The following is a 23,281-nucleotide window of genomic DNA, read 5'->3' on the forward strand; positions in this document are numbered from 1 at the left end:
GTGTTAATTGTTTTAGGCAGTGATGTGCAGAGAACTCAGTGTTATGTGTGAATTGAAGTAATTGTGATTCATTTGCTCTCTCTTCCTTTTGTTTTCCCCTTTTTCCTCTTCTGCATCTCAGTCTTTCTCTGGCTCTGTTCCTCTAATACACTCTCACACACACACACACACACACACACACACACACATACATATATGCATGCATGCATCTCACACACTTGTCTCGTTAGCATGTGGCAAGTTTAGCAAAATGCCTATTAAGCCGGTTAAGAGTCAGGAGCCGCGGTTTCCTCTCCTCTCTTTGCCTGCCCGTGTCTTTAACTGAACTCTGTGCTTCACTTTCAGTTTGTTGCAGACGTCAATCAGTCCTAATTTACAAAAACGTATCATTAAATGTGTAAGACGGAGCCTTTTCACAGTTTGGCTCGATAGTTTGTCTCCCGTTTAGCAGCGAGTGAAGGTGAGGAAGAGATTCAACAAGCCATAATAAGTGTAAATTATTTTCCCTAACAGTTTGTTCACACTGTTGTTCAGGTGATAGTTTGGATTTCTGACTTCCTGTGAGAAAGAGAGGAGAACCTGAGCAAAACCGGCATTAATATGAAGAATAGTGTCGCATCCTGTGACATGAAACAAGACAAAGAGTGGCACATGGATAGAAACACACAGATTTATGAGTGCGGTCATGTGAGAGCGTCTGGATCAAGTTAACACGCTCACACTGCAAATCCATCAAGTGCAAAATGAAAAATCTTAACTTTGTCGACGCTGTAAATGCAGCCGGCGTCCGTCTGAGCGTGTAACCTCTTCATCGCTCTTGCATCAGCTCATCTATTCTTCCTACCTTTTGTGTGCAAGCCCGTTCCAGGTGCGCCCACACACACACACACACACACACACACACACACACACACACACATGCGAGGCCTGAGCCGGGAGGAACAATGAGCTGATTCTTTCTCCCCCGTTTAGCGAGCGGCGGTTGCATCCAGCCCTGCCTGAGCTCGGGCAGCGGCGGCGGCGCTGTGCGGCGGCGGCGGCGAGGCCTGTCAAGCTGCCTGACAAACTCATTCTTGGCTAACGGCACTTGTTCCTGTCTGATGAAAATGTTACACGGCTCTCTCATTCTCTGCCTTGGCCCCGCTATTCCCGGAACACGGCTCTGAGTGGGGGGTTATTCTGTCATCATTTTGGAAGGCGCGCGCACACTTACACACACACACACACACGCACACACACACTCCACTCCACCCAGTGTAATGTTTTCATCATATTATCTTCTTCTGCCGGGCTCAGAGCAGCCATAACTCACATTATTCTCACAGAACCTCTTCATTGTAGCCCGACCCTGCCAATAACACACAAGGCCGCTCATTCAAGTGTGTTCTTTAAAGCGTGGAAGCGCTTTGTTGCGTTGTTGCCATGGGGGCCTGTGTTGGAAACAGTACAGCCGGGTGATAACACACACACACACACACACACACACACATAGTTGAGTTAAGATGCCATTCCCCCTATAGAAGAAGAAGAAGAAACAGTTTCAAGCTCCAAACAAGAGAGAAGGTGAGCGTTTCTGATGCTTCTCTCTCTCTCTCTCTCTCCCCTATCCGCTTCCCTCAGCTGTCTGAGGGAGAGCAAAGGGTCATTTCCTGACAAGAGCGGCTGATTTCTGGTGTTGAAACGCGGCGTGATTAAATGGATTCCGGCGATCTGAATCTGCACGGCGTTCCGGTCGGTGACAAAGCCGGGGTTTGGCAGGTTGGTGCGGACAGGTGTAGGGACGTTTAGAGAGAAAAGGGGGCCGACGGGAGGGTCGCCATGGAGAATAGGGGCTCAGTCAGAGGGTGTTGAAAGGAGCCTGCACCTGAACGCACCGGTGCATCCTAATAACTCACAACACACACACACACACACACACACACACACACACACACACACACACACACACACACACACACACACACACCTTATGCTCCAGCCTTCCCTTCCTTCCCTCTGCTTCACTCTCCCTTTATCCAAGCAGCTGTGAAGGACACACACCTGGCTGCTATCCATCTGGCTGTGTGTGTGTGTGTGTGTGTGTGTGCGTGTGCATTGATGTGAGTCTATTTAAAGAGGTCTTGCGGCAGGTTTCAGAGGTTGATTGCGCTCGCTCACCGCCCGGTACGGTTTCGTGCGAAGTTGGCTGCCATGGCGATGACTGCACGTGGCTCCAGCTCATACAGTAGAGTCTGACCACTCACAGGGCGGATCACACAGGCTCACACTCACCTCTCTAAGTCTCTAAATGTATCTGAATACGTGTACAAGTGTATGGCAACCACTGTCGCTCTTGAGCAAGGCATCAACTCCAACCTGTCCGGACACAAATGGTTGTTTTGGGTCATTTTTTACAGATTTTCTGTTAGAATCCGGTGTAAATAGTTGTAAAGGAGTCTGGAGTGGTTGTTTGATGGACGATTTTCCAGCTGAATTGATCCGTCTGGGTGTCAGACACTCAACAACAGCCTCTGACGTCTCCCTGGCAGCTGAAACGAACCATTCTTCTGTGTATCATGCATGATGATCTGCAGTAATGACCTGAGACAAAATGCTTCTGTAATTTCCAACAAAAGGCCCCGGAGTCACGCAGGGAAGAGGGGGTCAGGTTCTTAACGTGGCACAAATTACCCTTTAGCGAGGGCTTTTGTTCAAAGAAAAGCCTCGGTTTGAGCTCCAAATTGCTACCTGGCACTTTCCAACTCTTCTGCTGTCCCCACTGAGCTCATGGCTGTGGAAAAGGAATTATCAACGCTCAGGTAGACGGCACAGGCAATCCACACTGACAGGCCTGAGAGATGTGACGTCCTGCCTTCTTCTTCTCCTCCTCCTCCTGCTCCCTTCATCTTCTGCCTCTTTATCTTGTCTCCTGCTTGCCTTCCATTTTCTTGTCATTCACAGTCGCTGCTCTTCTCTCAGTGTTTTGCTCCGTCGTGCTGTTATCTGTATTTTTTGGTTATCTTTGTTTTTCTTTGGCTAAAGTTTAAGTTAAAGTGAATTTGTTCCTTTAATAAATATCTTGTGTTGGGATTCAAACTCAAACTAAAGTAATGAATGATACAAAGAGGACCCGTTTCAGTGAGACATGTCCGTCTCCCCTCTGTCCCTCTGTCCCAGCAGCCAGACGAGGACGACATGGTGTTAACCCCCGACGGTTCGCGGGAGTTCATGACCTTTGAGATCCCCCTGAGCGACTCGGGCTCAGCAGGCCTGGGGGTCAGCGTCAAGGGGAACCGGTCCAAGGAGGACCAGGCCGACTTGGGCATCTTCGTCAAATCCATCATCAACGGTGGAGCAGCCAGCAAGGCCAGTTCATGTTAACATTAATGAATTATTTTCTTCCTGTAACCTTGACGACACCATGAGGGAGTTTCAGAACCTTGAAGTCATACATGTAAATAATTAAGTGGGAGTCTAAAGAGCAGCTTTACATGTTTAGTTTTAAGTTTAATTAGATGCAAATATGTTCTTTATGCTTTAGAAAGTGTTTTTCTACAACGTCTTACCCCTGAAATCATTTATTTATGGCTCACACTCCTTCAATCATGTCTCACATCTGTTCACATCAGTATTATTCCTTTAACAGAAGAAGCTTAGAGTGATACATGCAGGCTGAAGTGAGGAGTTATAACAACAATAACATCTAATTCAATCATACAAATGCTCTAATGTCAGTGTCAGTTATGTTCAATCTCTGTTAATGCATCAAATCTGTTCTGTAGAGACGTAAACATGAAATCTGCCCTTTCCCGTCTGCAGGATGGACGCCTGCATGTCAACGACCAACTCATCGCCGTCAACGGGGAGTCGCTGATCGGCAAGACCAACCAGGAAGCCATGGAAACGCTGCGCAAATCCATGTCTGTGGAGGGAAACAAGCGGGGGATGATCCAGCTCATCGTGGCTCGCCGGGTGTCCAAAAGCAACGAGGTGCGCCGCTCCCACGCCACGCCACGCCGCCTCACACACCCGGGACTCATTAGCATCTTAACCAGGAGTCAGGTTTAATTGGTCGACCTTTGTTTAGATATGATTATTAGTATTCAGCCGGCGTGGCGAACTCATGCGGCTCTCCTTCCCGCCATGTGGGCACAGGATGTGTCAGCGTGCGTGTATACAGCCCCGGCTGGCTATCTTCCTCCTGCACTGAATGATAAATGAGAGTGCTTTTCCTCCACCTTGCCATTGCCCCTAATCTATCCACCATAGGTTTTAGGAAGCTGGGAGATAGCAGAGGAGGAGGAGGAGGAGGGGGAAGAGGAAGATCTTTATGAGGCGACCACACGGCCATGCAAATCTTCAAACAATCCCATTTCCCGTGTGAGATAGCTGATACTGTCTCCCCCCCTCCTCCCCTCCTCCCCTCCCCCCCTCGTGCCCACAGTGGGCCTTGATATGAGATCTAAGCGCCACTTCTCAAGTTATGATTGACAGGCGGGTGGAATAACACTGTAGGATGGACAGATAAAGCCAGGTGGATATTTGTCATGAGGCAACAGCCCAGAATATTGATAACAAGAGGATTCCATCCTCATGAAATGTGCATTCGGATGCAGAGTTAATCCGAGGCCCGGCTATCTTTAAGAGGAAGTGAAATGAATTAATCTTCCTCTGCGCTGACACTTCCTGTATTCTCTCTGCTGCACCGGAGAGAGGAAGGAAGGAAGGATCTGTTACTAACTTCTCATAGTGTTGGCAAGGGGCTTGTTTCAGCTGAATGTGAATGAAGCACACACACACACACACACACACACACACACACACACACACACACACACACACAGTCGTACACATTCATTGACCCAGCAGCCAGAGGTTATAGTTCAGATTTGATTAGTGTTGTTATGACTCTAATTGGAGCTCGTGTCCTGTGGCTGTGTGTCAGTTTGGAGAACCACGCTGAGCCTCTGCCCCCTCCACACACACACACACACACACACACACACACACACGCCCCCCCACCAGCCCTGATGCAACCACAGCTCCTGCTTTACCACCAGAGCCCTCGTCCCCCGCTGCTCTGTGCTCGTGTTCTTTTTATTTGTCATGTTTGTTTTAATGTCCCCCCCTTACTTGAGGCTCAAACATGGAGGCTAAGCTCAACCAGGGGTCCAGACTCTCTCTCTCACCGGGGCAGAGACTCAGAAAGTGCCACATATTCCAGCTCAATCTTATAGTTAATCGTAAAATGTCGAGGCTTTTTCTGAGATGGATGTGACTGAAAGGGTTAATGCAGCGTTTCCTTTGTTTATCCACTTTAAACAGTCTGGATAGAAGGACTGGAGTGATTGAACTCCTCCCCCAGATGATCGGTTCACTTTGACTAACTTCACACATTCATGAGTTTCCCCTTTCAGTTCCTCTTCCTCTTCCTCCTTGAGAGAGGACACATGTCCCTCCTGGGGACGCCCAGAGGACACAGAGTGATATCAGTCTGGACCAGTCGCTCGTCTTCCCTCATAATCCCTCCCAGGCAGGCAGACAGACGGGGGGAGACGACACAGACAGGCTCACATGCAGATAGCTCTGAGACACAAGTTTAGAAATGATTTGACCGTTTGCTTTAGAGTGTGTGTAGGAGGGGAAAGGTACAGAGAGAGGGACAGAGAGAGAGAGGGAGAGATGGAGAGAGAGAGAGAGAGAGATGTAAGCCCAGCTGCTTTGGTCAGGTCGGGGGAATTTAAAGGGAGCAAATAAAACCTTTAAAGCAAATTGGAAAGCAACAAATTCCAGTAAAGTCTGCCTCTCCCTCGCTCGCTCTCTCTCTCTCTCTCTCTCTCTCTCCCTCTCTCCCTCGCTCTCCCTCGCTCTCTCTCTCTCTCTCTCTCCCACGCTCTCCCCCCCTCCCCCCCTCTCCCTCTCTCTCTCCCTCGCTCTCTCGCTCTCTCTCCCTCACTCTCCCTCCCTCCCCCCCTCTCTCTCTCTCTCTCCCTCCCTCTCTCTCTCTCTCCCTCCCTCTCTCTCTCTCCCTCTCCCTCTCTCCCTCTCCCTCTCTCTCTCTCTTTCTCTCCCTCTCTCTCTCTCTCTCTCTCTCTCTCTCTCTCTCTCTCTCTCTCTCTCTCTCTCTCTCTCATACTGAATGTGGAGAGTCTCCAGTTTGCCACTGTCACCCAGCCCAATGGGAGTGAGCACTGGAGGCCACCAGTGAAATGAATCAGATCCATCACTGTCTGCAGGGGGGAAGCGAGCGGCGAGCAGCAGCGGCGGGGCGGGGGGACGGGGGGGCCAAGGGGGGCGGCCTCATGCATCAGGGACAGGACTCTGATGGGTGCAGCACATCCAGGCCACCCCACCCCATGGACATTACATTGATTCCATCACAGCTTGGTCGTAGGCTGCTACAGTAGGGCAGCGTTAGTCACAACACAGGAGCGCTGGTTTCCTGTTTCCTGGGTTGCTTCGTCACTGCGGCGGCTCAAAGCGTCCAGCTGAGCACTTCACACTTAAATAACGGCTATAAACGCAGATAACACTTCTTCCAGATTGCGTTATCCGACCCGTGTTTGACCGCTGCTGCCTCTTCTCTTGCTTGCGTGTTGCGTTTCATCCCATTACACACACACACACACACACACACACACACAGACACATATTGCTCAACGTCTCCCACAGGCCCGTTTCCTTTCAGGGTCTATGGCGATGCTGCAGCTCAGCCTGGTTAGATCCTCTTAGTGTCACACACCAAATATGTGTGTGTGAACGGGCAGGATCATCATTAACCCTGCGTCTGAAGCGGAGCAGCCGGCCTCTCTGCTTCTCTTTGAAAGCAGCGGTAATGAGCAGCCTTTGCCTTGAGCTAAATGAGAATGTTTACTGACCTTAAAATACCTCCAAAACATTTCAGCGTGATGGAGAATAACTCTAACAAAGCAGCGTGCGTCCAGGTAATGAAGGTCACCGTGACCTTCAGAGGGACATTCACGTTACGGGAACTTTGGATTCCATTTGTCGTCATTTAAGCTTAAGAGACTACAAAGACTCAACCGCTGAGTTTATAGATTATTGATTCTTACTGCTAAATACTTCAGATGTAGTAGTTTAGTCTTATATTTATATATTTTAACCACTTTATTTCTAATTTGTTCTTCATATTTCCGATACCCTTGATCAGTAACCAGACAGATGTGCAGACGAGCACAGATACCCACACACACACACACACAGACACACACACACACACACACACACACACACACACACACATACACACACACACACACACTGTAGCAGAGCCATTATTGTTTCATCTGTTCTGGTTCCACAGATAGCCTCTGGTTGAAGGAGCATCATTCTGACCCAGATAGCCGAGCTCTGTGATTGGTCAGTGCAGATTTGTTTGAAGCATTGTAATTGCTCTCCTTCCTCAGAGGCGATGTCATTTCTCCGTCTGTATCTGAGGTCTATAAATACATCATCACACACACACACACACGCCTAAGAAATTCAATTTAGGAAAGATTCTCTTCAGTTCCATTACTTTTTCGGCCCCACGTTCTGAATCTCCTCCTCCTCCTCCTCCTCCTCCTCCTCCTCCTCCTCTACGTTTCCGTGCTGAGCCTGATTTGTAAGACTCAGACTCAGGGTCCCATGACTGATTCTGATCAAATGTGTTCACAGTCACACTCACTCTTCTTTATTACACTTCCCTTTGAACGTAAATGAATTATTTCATCACACACACACACACACACACACACACACACACACACACGAAGATAAGGAAGGTGTTAGATCTGGTCCGGGTCCGGGTCTCGATCCGAGTCTGTGTCCAATCTGGGTTCAAGCTCTCTCGCTCTCTCTCTCTCTCGCTCTCTCTCTCTCTCTCTCTCTCTCTCTCTCTCTCTCTCTCTCTCTCTCTCTCTCTCTCCCTCTGTCTGGCTCTTTCCCTGTATCTGAACTCTGGCTCACACGGCGTGTGTGTGTGTGTGTTTGTTCCCCTGCTCTTCAGCAGAGTTCATGACATCACTGAGATATTTATCACATGGGTATCTAAAGCAGACAGGCTGCTGATAAGTTCTCTTGTGTCTGGGTTTCATTTCTCTGATGTGAAATTCATCACAGTCGGTGTGCGTCTGTGCATGTGTGCTGTTATTTATGACAGACATCTCCTGCAGCCATCAGCTATCTCTGACAGACCGCCTCCTCTCTCTCCTCCCTGCCTGTTTGAGGCCGTTGAAGCTGTGGATTGATCAGAGCAGGAAGAAGATGATGAACAATACAAACCTTCCTCATCTTCCCCCGCCTTGTTGCTTTATTCCCCCACATCTCCACACACACACACGGTTGAATTTCACACCGTCCTATTTTTACATTTCTCCTACTATAGACTCCTTATGATAATTCATGAGACAGCGCTGCCTCAGGATGCTTCCTCTCCCCATTGGTTGGATTCCATTTATTGAAACAAAGACATTTCTCACTTTTACTTTCTTTCTTTTTTTTTTGCTTGTCTCAGCAGAGTTCAGTCAAGACCGCCGCCAGATATAAATGTAACTTTTATGTGAAGCGTTTCCCCCTTTTTCTTGACCACTTGAAAGCATTTCCACTCCACCAAGCCCAATTATGTAAATACCAAGTGGGACAGGAAGTCACTGCAGGGCGGCTCGCTGCTCTGACTCACCTGAGATGCAGATTTCTTGCCTCCCTGTTTTCTCATTTTGGAAAGCCAACGATATATTAAAACGGGAAAATATGTCGGTCCGTGTGTGCCGCTCCTCCGCAAAGGAACCAATAGTGATAAATGCGTCTAACTCTTAAAGCACAACGCCTGTGTTTCCACATAGGAGAGGCCTAATGAATATGAATGTCTCTGCATCCCTGCCTGTTCTATTCTATAGATGCAGTTTGCAGCGTGATTAAAGGAGGACACGGGGCGTTTAACCTACATACACTTTGTTTATCCGGCCTTTTCTTTAGAGAACAACACAACACAACACAATAACACAAGTCAACAGAATAAATTACATGCAGTAAACTCTAGATGATCAAGTTACAGCGTCTCAACAAGAAGATGAACACAAATTAAATCCCTGCTGCTGATTTGTGAGAAGAGAAAGTACAGAAAGTAAAGATCATAGTCTAACTTTCCTTCTGAAGTCCCTGCATCATTAGGAAACATGTATTGTAGCAGCAGAAACAGCATTGTATTATTGATGTGGAGGAGCAGGGGGTAGAGGAGAAAGATCAAAAGCAGAGCACAGCCTCTCTTTAGTGCCTTCACCTTGGATTCATTGCGTCATAAGAAAGTGCGTACATAGCAGCTTAGATAACCTGCAGAAGAGTGGAGATGTGACGGCGTGCATGTTAAAGAGAAGACCCAGATGTCTCCTCCTCCTCCTCTTCCTCCTCCTCCTCCTCAGCATGCCAATGGCCTCGCTCTAATCCATTCTGCTAGCGTTGGTGTTCGTCAGTGAGGGAACGCTTATGTAAAGAGACAAGGGGGAAGGAAGTGGCTGGCCCTAACAAAAGACGCTCGCTCAGACCAGAGGAGGGCTGATCGATAGAGCCTTGAGAGAGCTATCAGTCACAGCCTCGGCCCAGTAAATTAGGCCTTTATTAGTATTGAGCCGCCCACTGTTGGGAGAGGGAGACTGGGAGTTCTTTAAACAGTGAGATGCTGGCCAACAACAAAGAGAAGAGGGGAGGAAAAGGAGGGGATTTGTTTTGACCCCACCTCTTGATGCCCCTCCCCCTTCCCCGCCACACCACCGCCACTATTTTCCTCCTCTATCCAGATGTGTAATAATCTAAGCCCTGTTAGATCCTGATGGGCAGGCTCCTGATGTCACAGCGAGCAGGAGTGATTCATCAGAGGGCACACAGTGGTGCACTCTGGGAAATGTGGTCCGTAATGAACCGTGGACTAGATTGAGGGAAGTAGATGGTAGAGCTGCAAAAATGCAATTCCAGGACGGCCTGGCCCTCATCCCCCCCACACACACTCACACACACACACGCTCTCTCTCTGAGGACTAACTCATTTAGGAGCGGCATGGGAAACTCAATAGCACCAATTGAGAGAATAATATATTGAATCTGGTGGTTGAGTGGGCTGCTTGGGCACAGTGGAGGACTGCTGAGGTGAAGTGTGTGTGTGCTTCAGTGTCTCACAACCCAAGTGCCGCTCAGCAACTTATACAAGTGTGTGACTGAATCACTGTGCACGTCCTTCTGCAGCTCATCACAGTCCTACAGTGGAGCGGTCATGTGGAAGAGGAGCGTGATACCCATGAACAGGAGAGGAGAGAGGAGGGCGGGATTAATGGAGAGGAAGGCGAGAGAGCGAGAGAGAGAAAGAGAGAGTTCAGCAAGGGGTTAATACATTCACATACAATCTCATAATTATCTGTGGAGTGTCGTCATGCTTGTTTTCCTGCTGTGGTGTAAAGTAACTAACTGTTAACACCGTCAGGAAACAGTCAAACTTCAATCTTGTTGTCTGCTGTAGCTTTTGTCCATTGAGGGAACGCTTTAGTTTGGTTTAGATCAAAGTTTGAACCTTTACTCGTCTCCCTTCAGGACATAATGGTCGGTCAAAGGCCTTGTACCTGTAGTCACAACTTGATCCAGTGGCCAAATAGTTGATAAGAGTGTTTAATGCTATTAAACACAAGTATTGTACTCATGGTCGTTCCTGCCATAGGTCCAAGGTTCAAGTCTGTCTTTGCTTTGCCAGTCAGAGCTTGTTAGTCTTGACTCACCTGTCTGACCTTCTACTTGCTTACACCATTGGAGTCCTTCCTCCACATCCAGTTGGTGTATTGACATTTGGTGACGCCACCTGAGACTCCCCGTTGTAAACCCCTGGCATCAGATGAAGCTTGAGGTGGATGTGAGCAGCTAATGAAAAGGGATACGTGTCCAGCAGGGAGGCGTCTTCAGCCCGGGGCAGGATGCAGCATCTTAAGCTCTGTAATTACAGCATTATGGGGAAAGTTGACTGGATTACGGCCATAGCAACAGGCTGAAACCAGGATAGAAAGCCAGGAAATGGCCGTGGATGAGACATTATTAGACTCAGTTGACAGCTAAAGCCCAATCTTGTCAACGCTGTGCTTCTTCTTCCTCGCCGGAGTTTTCAAGGTCAGGGAGACGCTGAGGCGCAGGGGAGACGCATTTGTATGAGCACCAAATACACACATACGCATTAATACATGTATTCCACACACACACTCACAGTAGCATTACCTCCACACACACACACACACACACACACACACAGGCATGATGAGTGAGCCCAATGGGAGCAGAGCAGCGGCTGATCCTGACAGGGCTCAGTGTAAATCACACTGCTCTCTCCCTCAGTCAACAGGATAATCCACTCTGAAAATGACTAGATTAAGACAGATTAAACACACCATGAGGTGATGAAAGATAGCAGCCAGAGAGAACAAAACTCACACCGTACACACCGGAGGACTTAAAGGCAACACGGCACAAATTTAGACAAATGGGGTTCTTAATGATCCGACTGTGACTTTCTGCTCTGAACGCATCACTTTAAAGTTTAGAGTAGACCCTTAATGTTTGAACCTGAAGTCATAAGAATCACAAATCAACCAAACCGGACAGAATTCATATTTTTAGATTTTCTGTTTTGCGATCATTTGCTGTCAAATTTGAGAATTTAAAACTTCAATGGTTGCAGTTTAACAATAACAGATACATTTTGTCAACAACATTAGATCCTGTTTATTGGTGTGTTGCCTCTTAAATATCATTATATGAGAGACACAGCTGTAATTGGAGGACTTCTCAGCCTTGGCGGAGGTATTGCCCCTTCCAGTTGTAGGTATTAAAGAGGAATAACACGTCCACATGCATTCACGCCGCCGGTTGTGTCTGACTTCAGATACGTGTGAACCTTCATTTGAATGCATTAGCATTCACACAAGCAGACTCAATTAATCCTGGATGCACACACTGGAGGTTAGAGCGCTGCCATCTCTGCATTACACCGTATGACATTGATCCCAAAGTCAATTTGCTGTAGAAGCCACAGCTTGTTTATGTTTCTCTGCTCTCCTGTTACTGCCAGATAGAGAGGGAAAGTGACAGCTATAGGGTTTTTCTTTTGAGATCCATTCCCGGGGCTTCTGTGTCATTTGGTTCCTAGCTGCTCTCTCTCTCTCTCTCTCTCTCTCTCTCTCTCTCTCTCGCTCCTTTCTCTGTCCGCACGTTTCCCTCCGTCTCACCTGAAACCTTTCCACTTCTCTGCCTGTGACGAGTCTTTCCCAGACGCAAACAGAGAAGAGTGGAGGGTGTAAAAACATTCAATAGATGTGTGGCCATGACTCTTACTGTGACTTCACACACACACACACACACACACTCTCTCTCCTCCTAACACACACACCCCCATGCTCAGCCCCTGTTCCTCCTCCTCCTCCTCTTCCTCTGCTCTTATCAACACTCTGCCCAGATAAAGTCCTGCTCTCTCAGCCCCATTAATCCTCTCATTTATAAGAAACAGCTGATAAGTCTCCAGACTCTTCTTCGCCTCTTCCAGGACGCTTCTTCCCCTGAGGAGGCAATATGGCAGCACCCACATTACACCGGGCCCTCACCTCGCACACCCCCCGTCTCTCCTTCTATTCACACTGTTTGTTCTCTCCTCTCCTCTCCTCTCTCCCGTCTTCCTGTCTGATCTTTCCCTCCTCTTCTCTTTTGGCTGGGAGCCAGGCGTGCATTGTGAGACATCAATATTATCCAAGGCTTCCTGGTTTTAAAGCTCTGAGGTGCAGAGTTGAAATGCACAAGTCTATCTGGCTGTAAGGGAGGTATCTATAACAGCTCCTGTAGAGGGAGTTCATCTCCAGTTTACGCCGTCAACTGCCCACGGGCTGCCATGAAGCATTGTGGGAAATAAGGGCAGAGGCTCCGGCGTCGTTCTCTAACTGTCTGCACGTGGATCAGCTCTGCTTTCTCTCCTCTCTTCTCCTCTTTGATGCCTCTTTGTTTCCATCCTTCACATTGTCAAAATACGACATTTGACAAAACGGAGGAGTGCAAACTGTGCCGGGGTTCAGTCGACCAAGAACCAAAGAGTGTTCAGCCTGTTCAGACAGTTCAGCCCGTCTCCCTGCCAACACTGACAGACCCGTGCATGTTCACCGTACTCCATTACAGCAGCGCAGCACGCGGATCCACGCGGTGAAACGTCACCGTTCCATTTAGCGGCTTATTGTCAGAGACGGCTGGCTGTCGGCCGGTGGGAAATCCACGGAGCTTTACTCAGCCTGGACCTCTGCAGGAGCCAGGGAACACCGGCATGAGCTGTGATTGACGGTGAAGCCTGGAGGCCTCATTTATAAAGCTGGGTTTGAAATCCACACCTGAAGAGGAGAAGGAGATGCACCAAACTAGACCTCTCCTTAGTTTAGAACAGTTGAGTGTGTGTTGTAGCGTAGTGTGTGTGCCGATTTATGGATTGGAAACAAGGTCCCAATCCAAAGCTCCTGGTTCCACCTTCTTGGAGCTGTGATGGTTTCATATTAAGAGCAATGATGTGTAAGGTTCAGTACCCTAAGAATGCAGCTATACCATAAATCTCCTTAAGTGAGTGTTAGAATAAATATCCCTTGGAATCCATGCAGTAACTCTGTCTCTCTCTCTCTCTCTCTCTCTCTCTCTCTCTCTCTCTCTCTCTCTCTCTCTCTCTCTCTCTCTCTCTCTCTCTCTCTCTCTCCTGGCCGCTCTAGGTGCTCTCTGGCAGCCCGTCAGTGTTGGAGCAAACTATGGACCCTCTACTGGACAACCACGAGCGCCGGATCTCACACTCCATGTACGAGAGCATTGAGGGCTATGATGACGTTTCCTCTCCTCGGTCCAACGTGATGATGGGACGCATCGGTGAGTGACATGAGCCGCATGACATCATTCACTTAGTAGGAAGCTCCTGTGTAGAGTTTGAACGTGACTTCGCAATGCGTTGATGTCGGAAACTTATTTTGTAACACCACTGTGCTCACTGAGTGGCAACAGGCAATTGTAGGTGACGAAATCCCTCTGGACCTTCTCCTTCGGTCTTATTGGATGCATCTCTACAGGCTCCGCCCTCTTCTTCCCCCGATTGGCTGCTGTCCCCACACTCCTCCCTCTCTCTCTTACGCCGGTGGTTTCCACGGGTGACTTGATCAGCTGACCCGGCTGCCACCCGTCCCCTCCAATGCCCCTAATGTGCTTCTGCCTTTTGCGTCCCTTGAACCCCCCCCCCCCCACCCAGCAGCACCCAGGATGTGTGTTACCATCCTCAGTGACCCTTCCCTCTCTTCACTCGGGTCAGTTCCCATTCCTCCCAGTAGACACCAGCAGCATTTCTTCCCTTTCCCTCATTCTGTCCCCTCTTCCTCCCGTCTCTCGTTGTTCCTACACTCATATTCCGTCCTCTCATCCCGCTGGTCTCCTCTTCATCTCTTCTGTCGTCCTGTCTACCCTCCTTTGCATGGATGGATTGAACTTAATCTATCAATGATCTCATCTGTCTCCCTTTTCTCCATTCTTCACTCCATCATCCCCTCCCTCCCTCCCTCCCTCCCTCCCCCCTGTTTGGTGCCATGCTGTCACTGATCACAGAAGATCAGAGGCCCTGTCAGAGGCATCTGGTGGTTAATTAAGCCTGCAGATCAATAGGTCCTGCACTTGACACTCTCCCTCTTCTCCGTCTCTCGCTCTCCTCCTCTCTTTCCTTTTTCTTCTACTCTTTCATCATCTCTCCCTCTCTCTCCCATCACCCTCCATACCCCATGTTTAGCTTCCCCTCTCAGTCTGGCACATCTATTTGGGCCTCACAGAGGAAAAGGCTTTCACAGCGCCGCCCGTGATCCTAAATGGCAATTCTTAGCTTCGCTGATGGAAAAGTTTCTAGCCTTCAAAACTTGAAGGGCAACCGGCACTTGTCTTTTCCTGTGGAGCGCGAGTAAAACGTAAGTGGAAAAGGGAAGAGGGGGAGGGGGTAAGGAGGGAGGGGTGCTAAAGTAGGTGGTTACAGTTACTTCTACGACAGTGGGAGCTCAGGAGGGTTTGTGATCTCTGTCTCTGCTTGTCTCGCAGCTGGTTATGTGTCTTCAGGGCGTCTCTGAGCCGTGTCCTCATTAACATGTACCCCCGCTCTGTGAAAGCTCTGTTTCTCAACAAACAAATGGGTTTTATTTATACTTCTAATGGATCTTCTCTCTCCTCTCTTCTCTCTTCTGTGGCAAAGCTACATGCTACACTGCGCTAACGTGATGCTAGCGATGTAGAGAGCCTCCACACTTTGAAGGCTTTGTAGAAACTTCTTCTTCCAGTGAGTGTTTATCTGTCTGTCCCTGACATGAACGCTTCAGCTTCCAGTGCTTAATTAAGACAAATTATTAGTATTTGGCTTTCCAGCAAACAAGTGGCAATGACCGTGTCAACCTGTCAACACAGAGCAGAGACGTCCCGCTGAGACGAGCAGAGCAAACATGTCATCATGCTGCTGAGCGTCTTACTCATCGCCGCTCCTTTATCTGTCAGCCGTCGGACTTCACTTCATATGTTTCTATGCTCTCCGTGGAACTGGAGGCAGGTTCAGGGCAGATCTGCTGCTTTCCTAGCATCCACGGTCTAGTTTTGTCTCGTCTCGTCTTTGTTTTGCTTCTATACTCGTCGATATTGTGCAGCGTGATGCTCCGGGGTTCATATCCAGACACACAGCTTAGGTGAACTGGGGAAACTCTAAATTGTGAGTGTGACTGAGTTGTGTGTGTGTCTGTATGTGTGTTAGCCCTGCGCTAGATTAGCTTCCAGGTTGTACCCAAGCTGGTCCCATGACTGAAGCGATAGGATCCTCCAGCGACCCCTGAACAGGAGGAATGAGTGTGGAAACAGAATGGATGGATACAATAACGCACAATAACGCACAATAACTGTGGCGAGAACATCAGTACATCAACATGAAGCACCAAGGGAAGGGGATCTCGTTTTGAATTTGCAGTTGGCAGATCTCTACAGGTTTCACAGGCGTCGTCTCTTTCCAGTCTCTATTTAGTTCTATATGTTATTCCACGCGTCAGATTAGCTCAGACCTGCCTGACCCGTACGACGTGACAACCGTGGTTAGAGGACAGATGCTGAGACGAGCTGAGCAAGGTCAGCAAGCAGGCAGGCAGGCAGGCAGGCAGGCAGGCAGGCAGGCGGCTGCCGAGGGCCTGACTGACAGCTCTACGCCGAGCGTATCTAGACCAGGTGCATGATTGAATCCTGAGAAGCGGGCGAATGGAAGTGAAAGATACGCTGCGACGCTTGGCTCAGAGCTGCACCGACACACACACACGGGGAACACATGCAGACTCGCTGTTGCCAATGTTAGGAACGTTTCCCTCCGAGGCATTTTCCCCTCTTAAAAAGACAACAGAGGAACTCCCTAACCGGATCAGGGCGCCGCTCCTCCATTACGGCGCTCCGGCTGCTACAAATGGGCCCGGACACGGAGGGAAAAGGAATGAAATGCTTTCTGCTGCCGGAGAATAAAGACCCGGCTCTGATTGTGAGTTATTGCACGAGGCAGCAAGTCGATACGCTGAAATTGTAAACTCCATATTTCTGCCAATTTATGATTGTTATTGCGATCGTCTCTATTTCCTGATTAAAGCGACTTTAAATACGCCGCTTTGTGCCGCGTCTCACCTCACACAGGTATCGATCAGATACACCGGACCCTCCCTCCCTCCCTCCCTCCCTCGCTCCCTCCCGCCGCCAACACTCGGTGTAAAACACAGCCTCTTTCTTCTCAAACAATAGGAATGGGCATTGATTTGCAGGGGAAGAGAACTACAATAGTTTAAATTATAGGGATTTTAATCACCATTGTAACGGCGGAGAATGACAGAAAATGACAGAGTAGACGGAGTAGACAGGTGCTATTAACCTGCTGTGGTGCCACCGCCGCCGTGATTGCGATGGCCTTTTGTCCCGTCGATGCGGCCGGCCCGTGTTTGTGTGCTGTCATTTAGACGCTGTGTGTGTGTGTCTGTGTGTGTGTGGTCTCCATACCAACACGCAGGTAATTGTATTGGCTGGGGGACGGTACGGTGTGACTCTGTCAGCTCTCACACACCCCTGGGCTCCATCCTCAGCGAGCAGGTGGTGAACATACAGAACGCTCTGCTTCGCTTCCTGCTCCACTGAAATGACTTCCTCACACCTTACTCCATTCGTATCCCTCTCCCCTTCTTTTCTATTCCAATTCTCCTTTCGCCCTTGAGGGTGAAAAGGGGGCGGAGAGTCGGCGGAGATGTTTTTCCCTCTGAAAGAAAAATGAAGGAAGGGAGAAAAGGTGAAGTAAGAGGGAGGAAAAGATGGAAGCGGAGTGAAGTTTCCCCGTGTGCACACACTGTGACGGTGACAGCCCGGGTTTGACGCAAAGGTCGTTAGCATCGCACTCGGCTTCTCCTTCCGCTCGGTGTAATTGAAAAGTGCTGGCGGGAGGGGGAGGGGGAGGGGGAGGGGGGGGAGGTCCTCACGCACGCTGGGGTGAAAATTGAGGCTCTGTCTGCGGATGCTCTGTTTGGCCCAACGCCGGAGTCAGAATGGAGCAGCGAGGGTCGGAGCAGGAAGTGTGGGAGGAGCGAAGGGGGGGAGGTCAGAGGTGAGAACCAGGCAAGCAGAGCCACACTGTCAATCAGCTGGAGAGGAGGAGATCACAGCAGAAGAGGGAGGAGAGAGGAGCTTCTTCTTCAAACTCTGAGCTGATTACTCTGGTGTGTAACTCAGGGTTACAGTGGAGGACCTGTGTCTCTACAAACACTTCAGAGTTACAGGATTTGTTGATCGTTTATGTGTTTGTGAGGGCATTTGGTCATTAAGAGCATGAAATAACACACACACACACACACACACACACACACACACACACACACACACACACACACACACACCTATACACACGTACACACACACACCTATACACACACAGGTACACACACACACCTACACACACACAGGTACACACACACGTACACACACAGAGGTACACACGCACGTATACACATATATGTATACGTATACGTGTATACGTATACACACACACACACACACACGTATACACACACACACGTATATATACACACACGTATATACACACACACATTTATACACACACATTTATACACACACACACACACACACACACACACACACACACACACACACACACACTCTCCAGCCTCTGAGCCTGAACCTCCCCAGACAGACCGACCGGTGCTTAATGGCGTCAAAGACAGAGCTTCTTCTTCTCTGGATTCGACCTTGCTCTCCTCTCTCTCTCTCCCTCTCTCTCTCTCTCTGTCTCTCTCTCTCTGCTCCTCCACAGCGTGCAGACTAATCCTCTCTTTATGCTCAGTCATCAGGACAGGAGCTGAGGCTGAGTGACCTTCCTTAACTCTGTGTCCAGGCGAGAGGAGAGAGCTTTTAACATGCCTGAGTGAGAGCGTGTCAGAGCTGATGATGAGGAGCTGGGAGAGAGAGAGAGAGAGAGTGAAAGGTTATTCTGTTTGTCTGCTGTGAAGAATGATTAGAGACAAAACGCATCAGCACTTTTGAAGACTAAACTGCGGTGGCATTAAAATGTAAAGTCTTCCTCTGTATCTCTCTTTGTGCTAACAGGTCGTTTCCTGCTCGCCTCATTCATGGCTGACTTGTCTGATATTAGCCTGGAGCCTAAAGTTCTCCCCGAGTCACACTGAATATCATTATTCAGTGGCGGCGTCGTTCCTCAGTGTGCACGGTGTTAGAGAACGTAAAGGCGTCTTTATAAAAAGGTTGAGGCGTGTTGAAATGGCATTTAAAGGCTAAATAACACCGGCGGATCATTCAACACTTAATGGGACAACCTCTCCAGTGAGAACGACCTTTGACCTTTGGATTATGGATGACTCACACCTGTAGAGCGCTGACATCATGAACACTGAGACGCACCTTAACTTACATTATTCAGATTAAAACGGATTGTTTACTTACCTGCATTCAGTTTCCTTTGTGACTCTGCTGAGCTGAGTCTAAGCCCCTCCCACACACACACACACACACACACACACACTCTCTGTACCCAGAGTCTCAGCGTCACATGAGCTCATATGCGAGCCGTCTGAACCCTAGCTCTCCTTCCTGCACCCAAACACGGCGCTGCCATGGAGCCAATCAAGTAAATGTTCCGATCGATTCCATTGACGAGGGAATCCCATGTGGAATGTGTCGGAACGCTGTTAGAAAATGGTTCTAGTCCCCTGGTGAGCGTAAGCCTTTGGTTTTCACCCGCCTGTACTTAGGGTGATTACCTGCTGCTGGCTCCCATCGCCATGGCAGCATAGATCAGCTAATGATCCCTCGTCCGGTCGGATCAATAGGCCAAAGTGTCATAGGAGGGAGGGAGGGAGGAAGGGAGGGAGTGAGAACACAGCGTGGAGAGAAGCCAGAGGAGAGAGAGTGAGAGTGTGTGATGGACAGCGAGGGAGGAAATAGTGTAGGAGAGAGAAGATGGAGTGAGGCCATTAGTGTGACCTCTCACCTCTCAGCTCCATGTGTCAGTGTGCCGGGCCCGGACAGAGGACGGCTCGGCTCTGATCCCTTCAGACGGACGCAGCCAGGTGACGTCTCAGGCCGGGGATGTGATCCGTCTCTGTCCTCACTGTTAAATAGCCAATCAAACATCAGCTTACTGTGTTTGTTAAGAGAAGCTTTGACCTGTAGAGGTGCAGTGACTGTGATGGCTACAGACGGGGGACAGGATGTGAGAGTCCCTACGACCCGCCCTCGTCTCTGATCACATGGGACAGAGGCCGCGGCGGCTCAGACGTGTTTACAGACTGCTTCTTCCCCTCATAAACCTCAGAATCAGCAGCATGAATCCTGAGCTCTCAGGCCCCTGGGAGCACAAAGGGCCTCTGTGTGAAGGACCCGGCTTCTGTGAGCCATTAAGAAGGGATAAGTGTCCCTATCTGACCTCCTGTAAATATCCTGCTTCTTTATGATGTCACAGTTTGGTTGCTCATGCTTTTACAGCCCAAATTCTGAGAAATCAAAGCCCCCATTGCTTGTTTGGGGTCAGATGAGGTCACAGGCTAAGTAACAGCGTTTAGATGTCGGCTAAGATACGAGGCCGAGCGGATCCACAGCGGCTCGGCCTGGATCCTTGTTGTTACACCGCTGCGGGGGGGAGGACAGAGAAGTTTCTATCACTAAGAATGAGTTAAGATGAGCCTGCCTGATCAGAACGATGTCAGATGTGTCAGAAGTGTCAGAAACTAAAGGCATCAAAGCAGACGGAGAACAAGGCAGTCAGGATAAATTCCCTCATTAGTTCATCAGAGGCTTGTTAGCATCAACAGCATCATTACAGCACATCCAGAGCTTTAACACACACACACACACAAACACACTTTACATCCACATTAAGATCAAGCAGAGCAGGACACAGATACAAGAACACGGTGACATCATCAGCCGGTCCTGGACGACCGCCACCGCACGCAATTATCCACATTACAGAGCGCAGAATTACATTTCCCTGGTATAAATAGCGGCGTGTTCTCCATACGTGACGACCCCCCAGGAACGCTCAGATGGAGATTGAGCGGCAGAACCTCCTGACCTTTAGGTATCTAATCCTGTCGTGTCTCATGTGAGCACAGTGCTGTAATGACTCAGGCTTCAGTGAGTTGGTTTGTCCTTTTTGGTGTTTTTGACAGCTAAAAGAATTCCGTTGCAGCGTCTCGTCTCCTTTTTTTCATCAGTGTGGCCCTAACTCTCCCTTTCTAGGATCCATTTATGATCTCCATGTGCTTAAACCAAACAGAAAACTCTTTACAACTCCTCATCTGCAGACTTGGCCACTTGCATGAAGCTGTCCTCATTATGTTCCTTATATTTCCTGACGTTAGGAGAAGAAAACGTGCAGATTCTCTAATCCTAACTCTGTCGTCTGCGGGCCTAAAGTGTTCACTTCTAACCCGAGGCGGCGTGCGGTGATTACAGGTTATGTTTCCGTGTATGCAGAATGTAATTCCAGGTTTACGGCGGCGTGTTCTCACTTCCACAGACCCTCCTCTTCTGTTCCATTAGTGCGTCTCCCCCTCAGCTCGCTACCACTGTAGATTGAAATATGCAATTCTGGTGATGCAACCAAAGGCAACTGCTAACAACTGAGGGGAAAGTGAAGGGTGCTGTAAGGACGAGCGCCGGCCGACTCTCTCTCAGGCCTGACTGACCTCTTATTGGTACTGCAGAACAAGACTGGGAGGCAGAGCGGCAAAGTCAACTCAACTATAGGAGTGATGCAAGTCTGCAGAGTCCAATACATCCATGATTCAGAACGGAGCCAACTTTATACATGTTTATAGAGCTGAGAATTTGGGAACCGCAGGGTCGCCGGTTCAAGTCCCGTATGGACCGAGAAAAGTGGACTGGCAGCTGGAGAGTTGCGAGTTTGTCTCCAGGGCACTGCCCATGTGCCCTTGAGCAAGGCACCGAACCCCCAAAATTGATCCAGGAGTGCCGTATCATGGCTGCCATCCACGGACCCCTCTGTAAAAGCATGTGTGTGTAAGAGGGATTTGACCCAATTAAGTTTCTTCTTCTTTCTTCTTTTTTCTGTCTTTCTTTCTTTCTTCTTCTTTCTTTCTTTCTTTCTTCTTCTTCTTCTTCTCCTTCTCCCTCTCCTTGTTCTTCTTGTTCTTGTTCTTCTTCTTCTTCTTCTTCTTCTTAATGGAAACCGAACAAAGTATTTTCTGTTAACTAGCATTCTTACCTATATTGTCTTTATATTTCCATTGTCTTTGTATACTTTGTGCGTCATTCTTCCTCCCTTACCGGCCGTTCCTCGTCTTCTCTTCAGAGTTAACCTCTTCACGCCTCCCCATTAAAAGCTCCACATCCCATCTGACGCCTTCCATCCGGCCCTGAGTTCAGATAAATCCCTCTTTTGTCACGTGCGGCTGATAAGACTCCCTGCCTACATGACTAATAAGCCAGTAAACACACCTCACTGCTGTGTTGATTGCCGCTCAGATTTACTTCCACAATAAGCATTTATCATTTGTCAGGCCCGGGTGAAATTAAATGCCTCTCCGTTCCAAGTTGGGAGGCTGCCAGTGTAAATATAGTAGTCTGCTGTTAGCGATTACATACAATCCTTTCCTAAGCTGCTACGTTTACGGGGGAACGGCCGCACGACAATGGAAACAAAAGCAAAGCATGCAGGAAGTTCATGAATTCTGAGATGATTGGTGTAATAGTAAGCATGTGGTCCTGGATACACTTGGACTCTCTGCTCTCATATTGATACATTAGCTCCGCTCTCAATGGGATTACATTTGTTTTCCCACGTCGGCCTACGCACCATTCTTCATCCTGAGAGAGGATAAAGAACTAAACTAAATGAAGTACGGAGACTCTTGAGGATCTCTAACGCAGTCTCATGTTGTCTTGGGTGTGGCAGTACGAGCGTCTAGTCTCAGGTGTTCTAGTCAGGGCTTTGACCCGGGACACTCAGGGACTAAAGGACTGTGATGGATCTGATCTGGTCTCCCTCCTCCTCACTGATTGGCCAGAGGATGAGCTGCTTGATGGAACACTATGGCTCTTTTCCTATGATGCCTTTTTTAGGAGAACTCTTGTCTAGCCACCCTAGCAGATCTTCCAGACCTACAGAAGTGTCCCTTCGCCCCTCTCAGCTTTGTCCCTGACTCAATCCCATCTCATAAGTCTTTAGTACTTTGCGTTGCCTTGCTTTGTCAGCTCTGAGCCTGACAGAGACGGAGGGACTGAGCACCTGTGGAAAGTCGTTCTCTCATCCCGTCCAGCTCTGTCAGCAGGAAACACCGTTGTGCTGCTCTACTTACAGATGCCCGGGTCAATCTTGTTGAAGTCTGGTATTGTAATGCCACTTCCCATGCTGTTGAGCAGCCCTCCTCCTCCTCCTCCTCCTCCTCCTGCTGCCCTTGGTGCTGAGTGCCGGCCACAGCGGCAGATTCTCCATTGACTTTGACTCCTGAGGAGGAGCGGAGGAGCGTTTAAAAGGAGTCCTCAGTGCGGAGGGTCAGGCGGGACAGAATACAGATCAGGGGGAGACGCTGGTTTGCTCCGCTCTCTTCCTCACAGTCCTCTCTTTGTCCTTGCGGGAGAGACGACTCAGACGGATCAAAAGAAGTCTGAGATGAGATCATTGTGTGTGTCTGCTCCGTTTATGATCATGCCACCGTTACTCTGCCTCGTCATACGACAT

The 23,281-nt window shown here is 49.0% G+C and overlaps 1 protein-coding gene across 7 annotated transcripts in view; it reads left to right on the forward strand.

The window, feature by feature from the left end:
* The window catches only part of LOC142988755 (partitioning defective 3 homolog), a 269,011-nt gene that overhangs the window by 143,389 nt on the left and 102,341 nt on the right, over window positions 1-23,281 (forward strand). For 6 of the 7 annotated variants that reach the window (XR_012960619.1, XR_012960620.1, XM_076137995.1 and 3 more), the window contains 3 exons: window positions 3,157-3,345; window positions 3,799-3,969; window positions 13,740-13,890. Coding sequence is in view for 5 of the 7 variants with exons in the window: in XM_076137995.1 (XP_075994110.1) it covers window positions 3,157-3,345; window positions 3,799-3,969; window positions 13,740-13,890 (511 nt within the window). In the remaining 2 variants the exon portion in view is untranslated. The remainder of the gene's footprint in view (window positions 1-3,156; window positions 3,346-3,798; window positions 3,970-13,739; window positions 13,891-23,281) is intronic. The other variant, XM_076137993.1, reaches the window with a different exon arrangement.

This window comes from Genypterus blacodes, unplaced genomic scaffold (genome assembly GCF_046128005.1).
Source record: "Genypterus blacodes isolate CSIRO-AG114 ecotype Tasmania unplaced genomic scaffold, CSIRO-AGI_Gbla_v1 ptg000348l_1, whole genome shotgun sequence".
Taxonomy (NCBI): domain Eukaryota; kingdom Metazoa; phylum Chordata; class Actinopteri; order Ophidiiformes; family Ophidiidae; genus Genypterus; species Genypterus blacodes.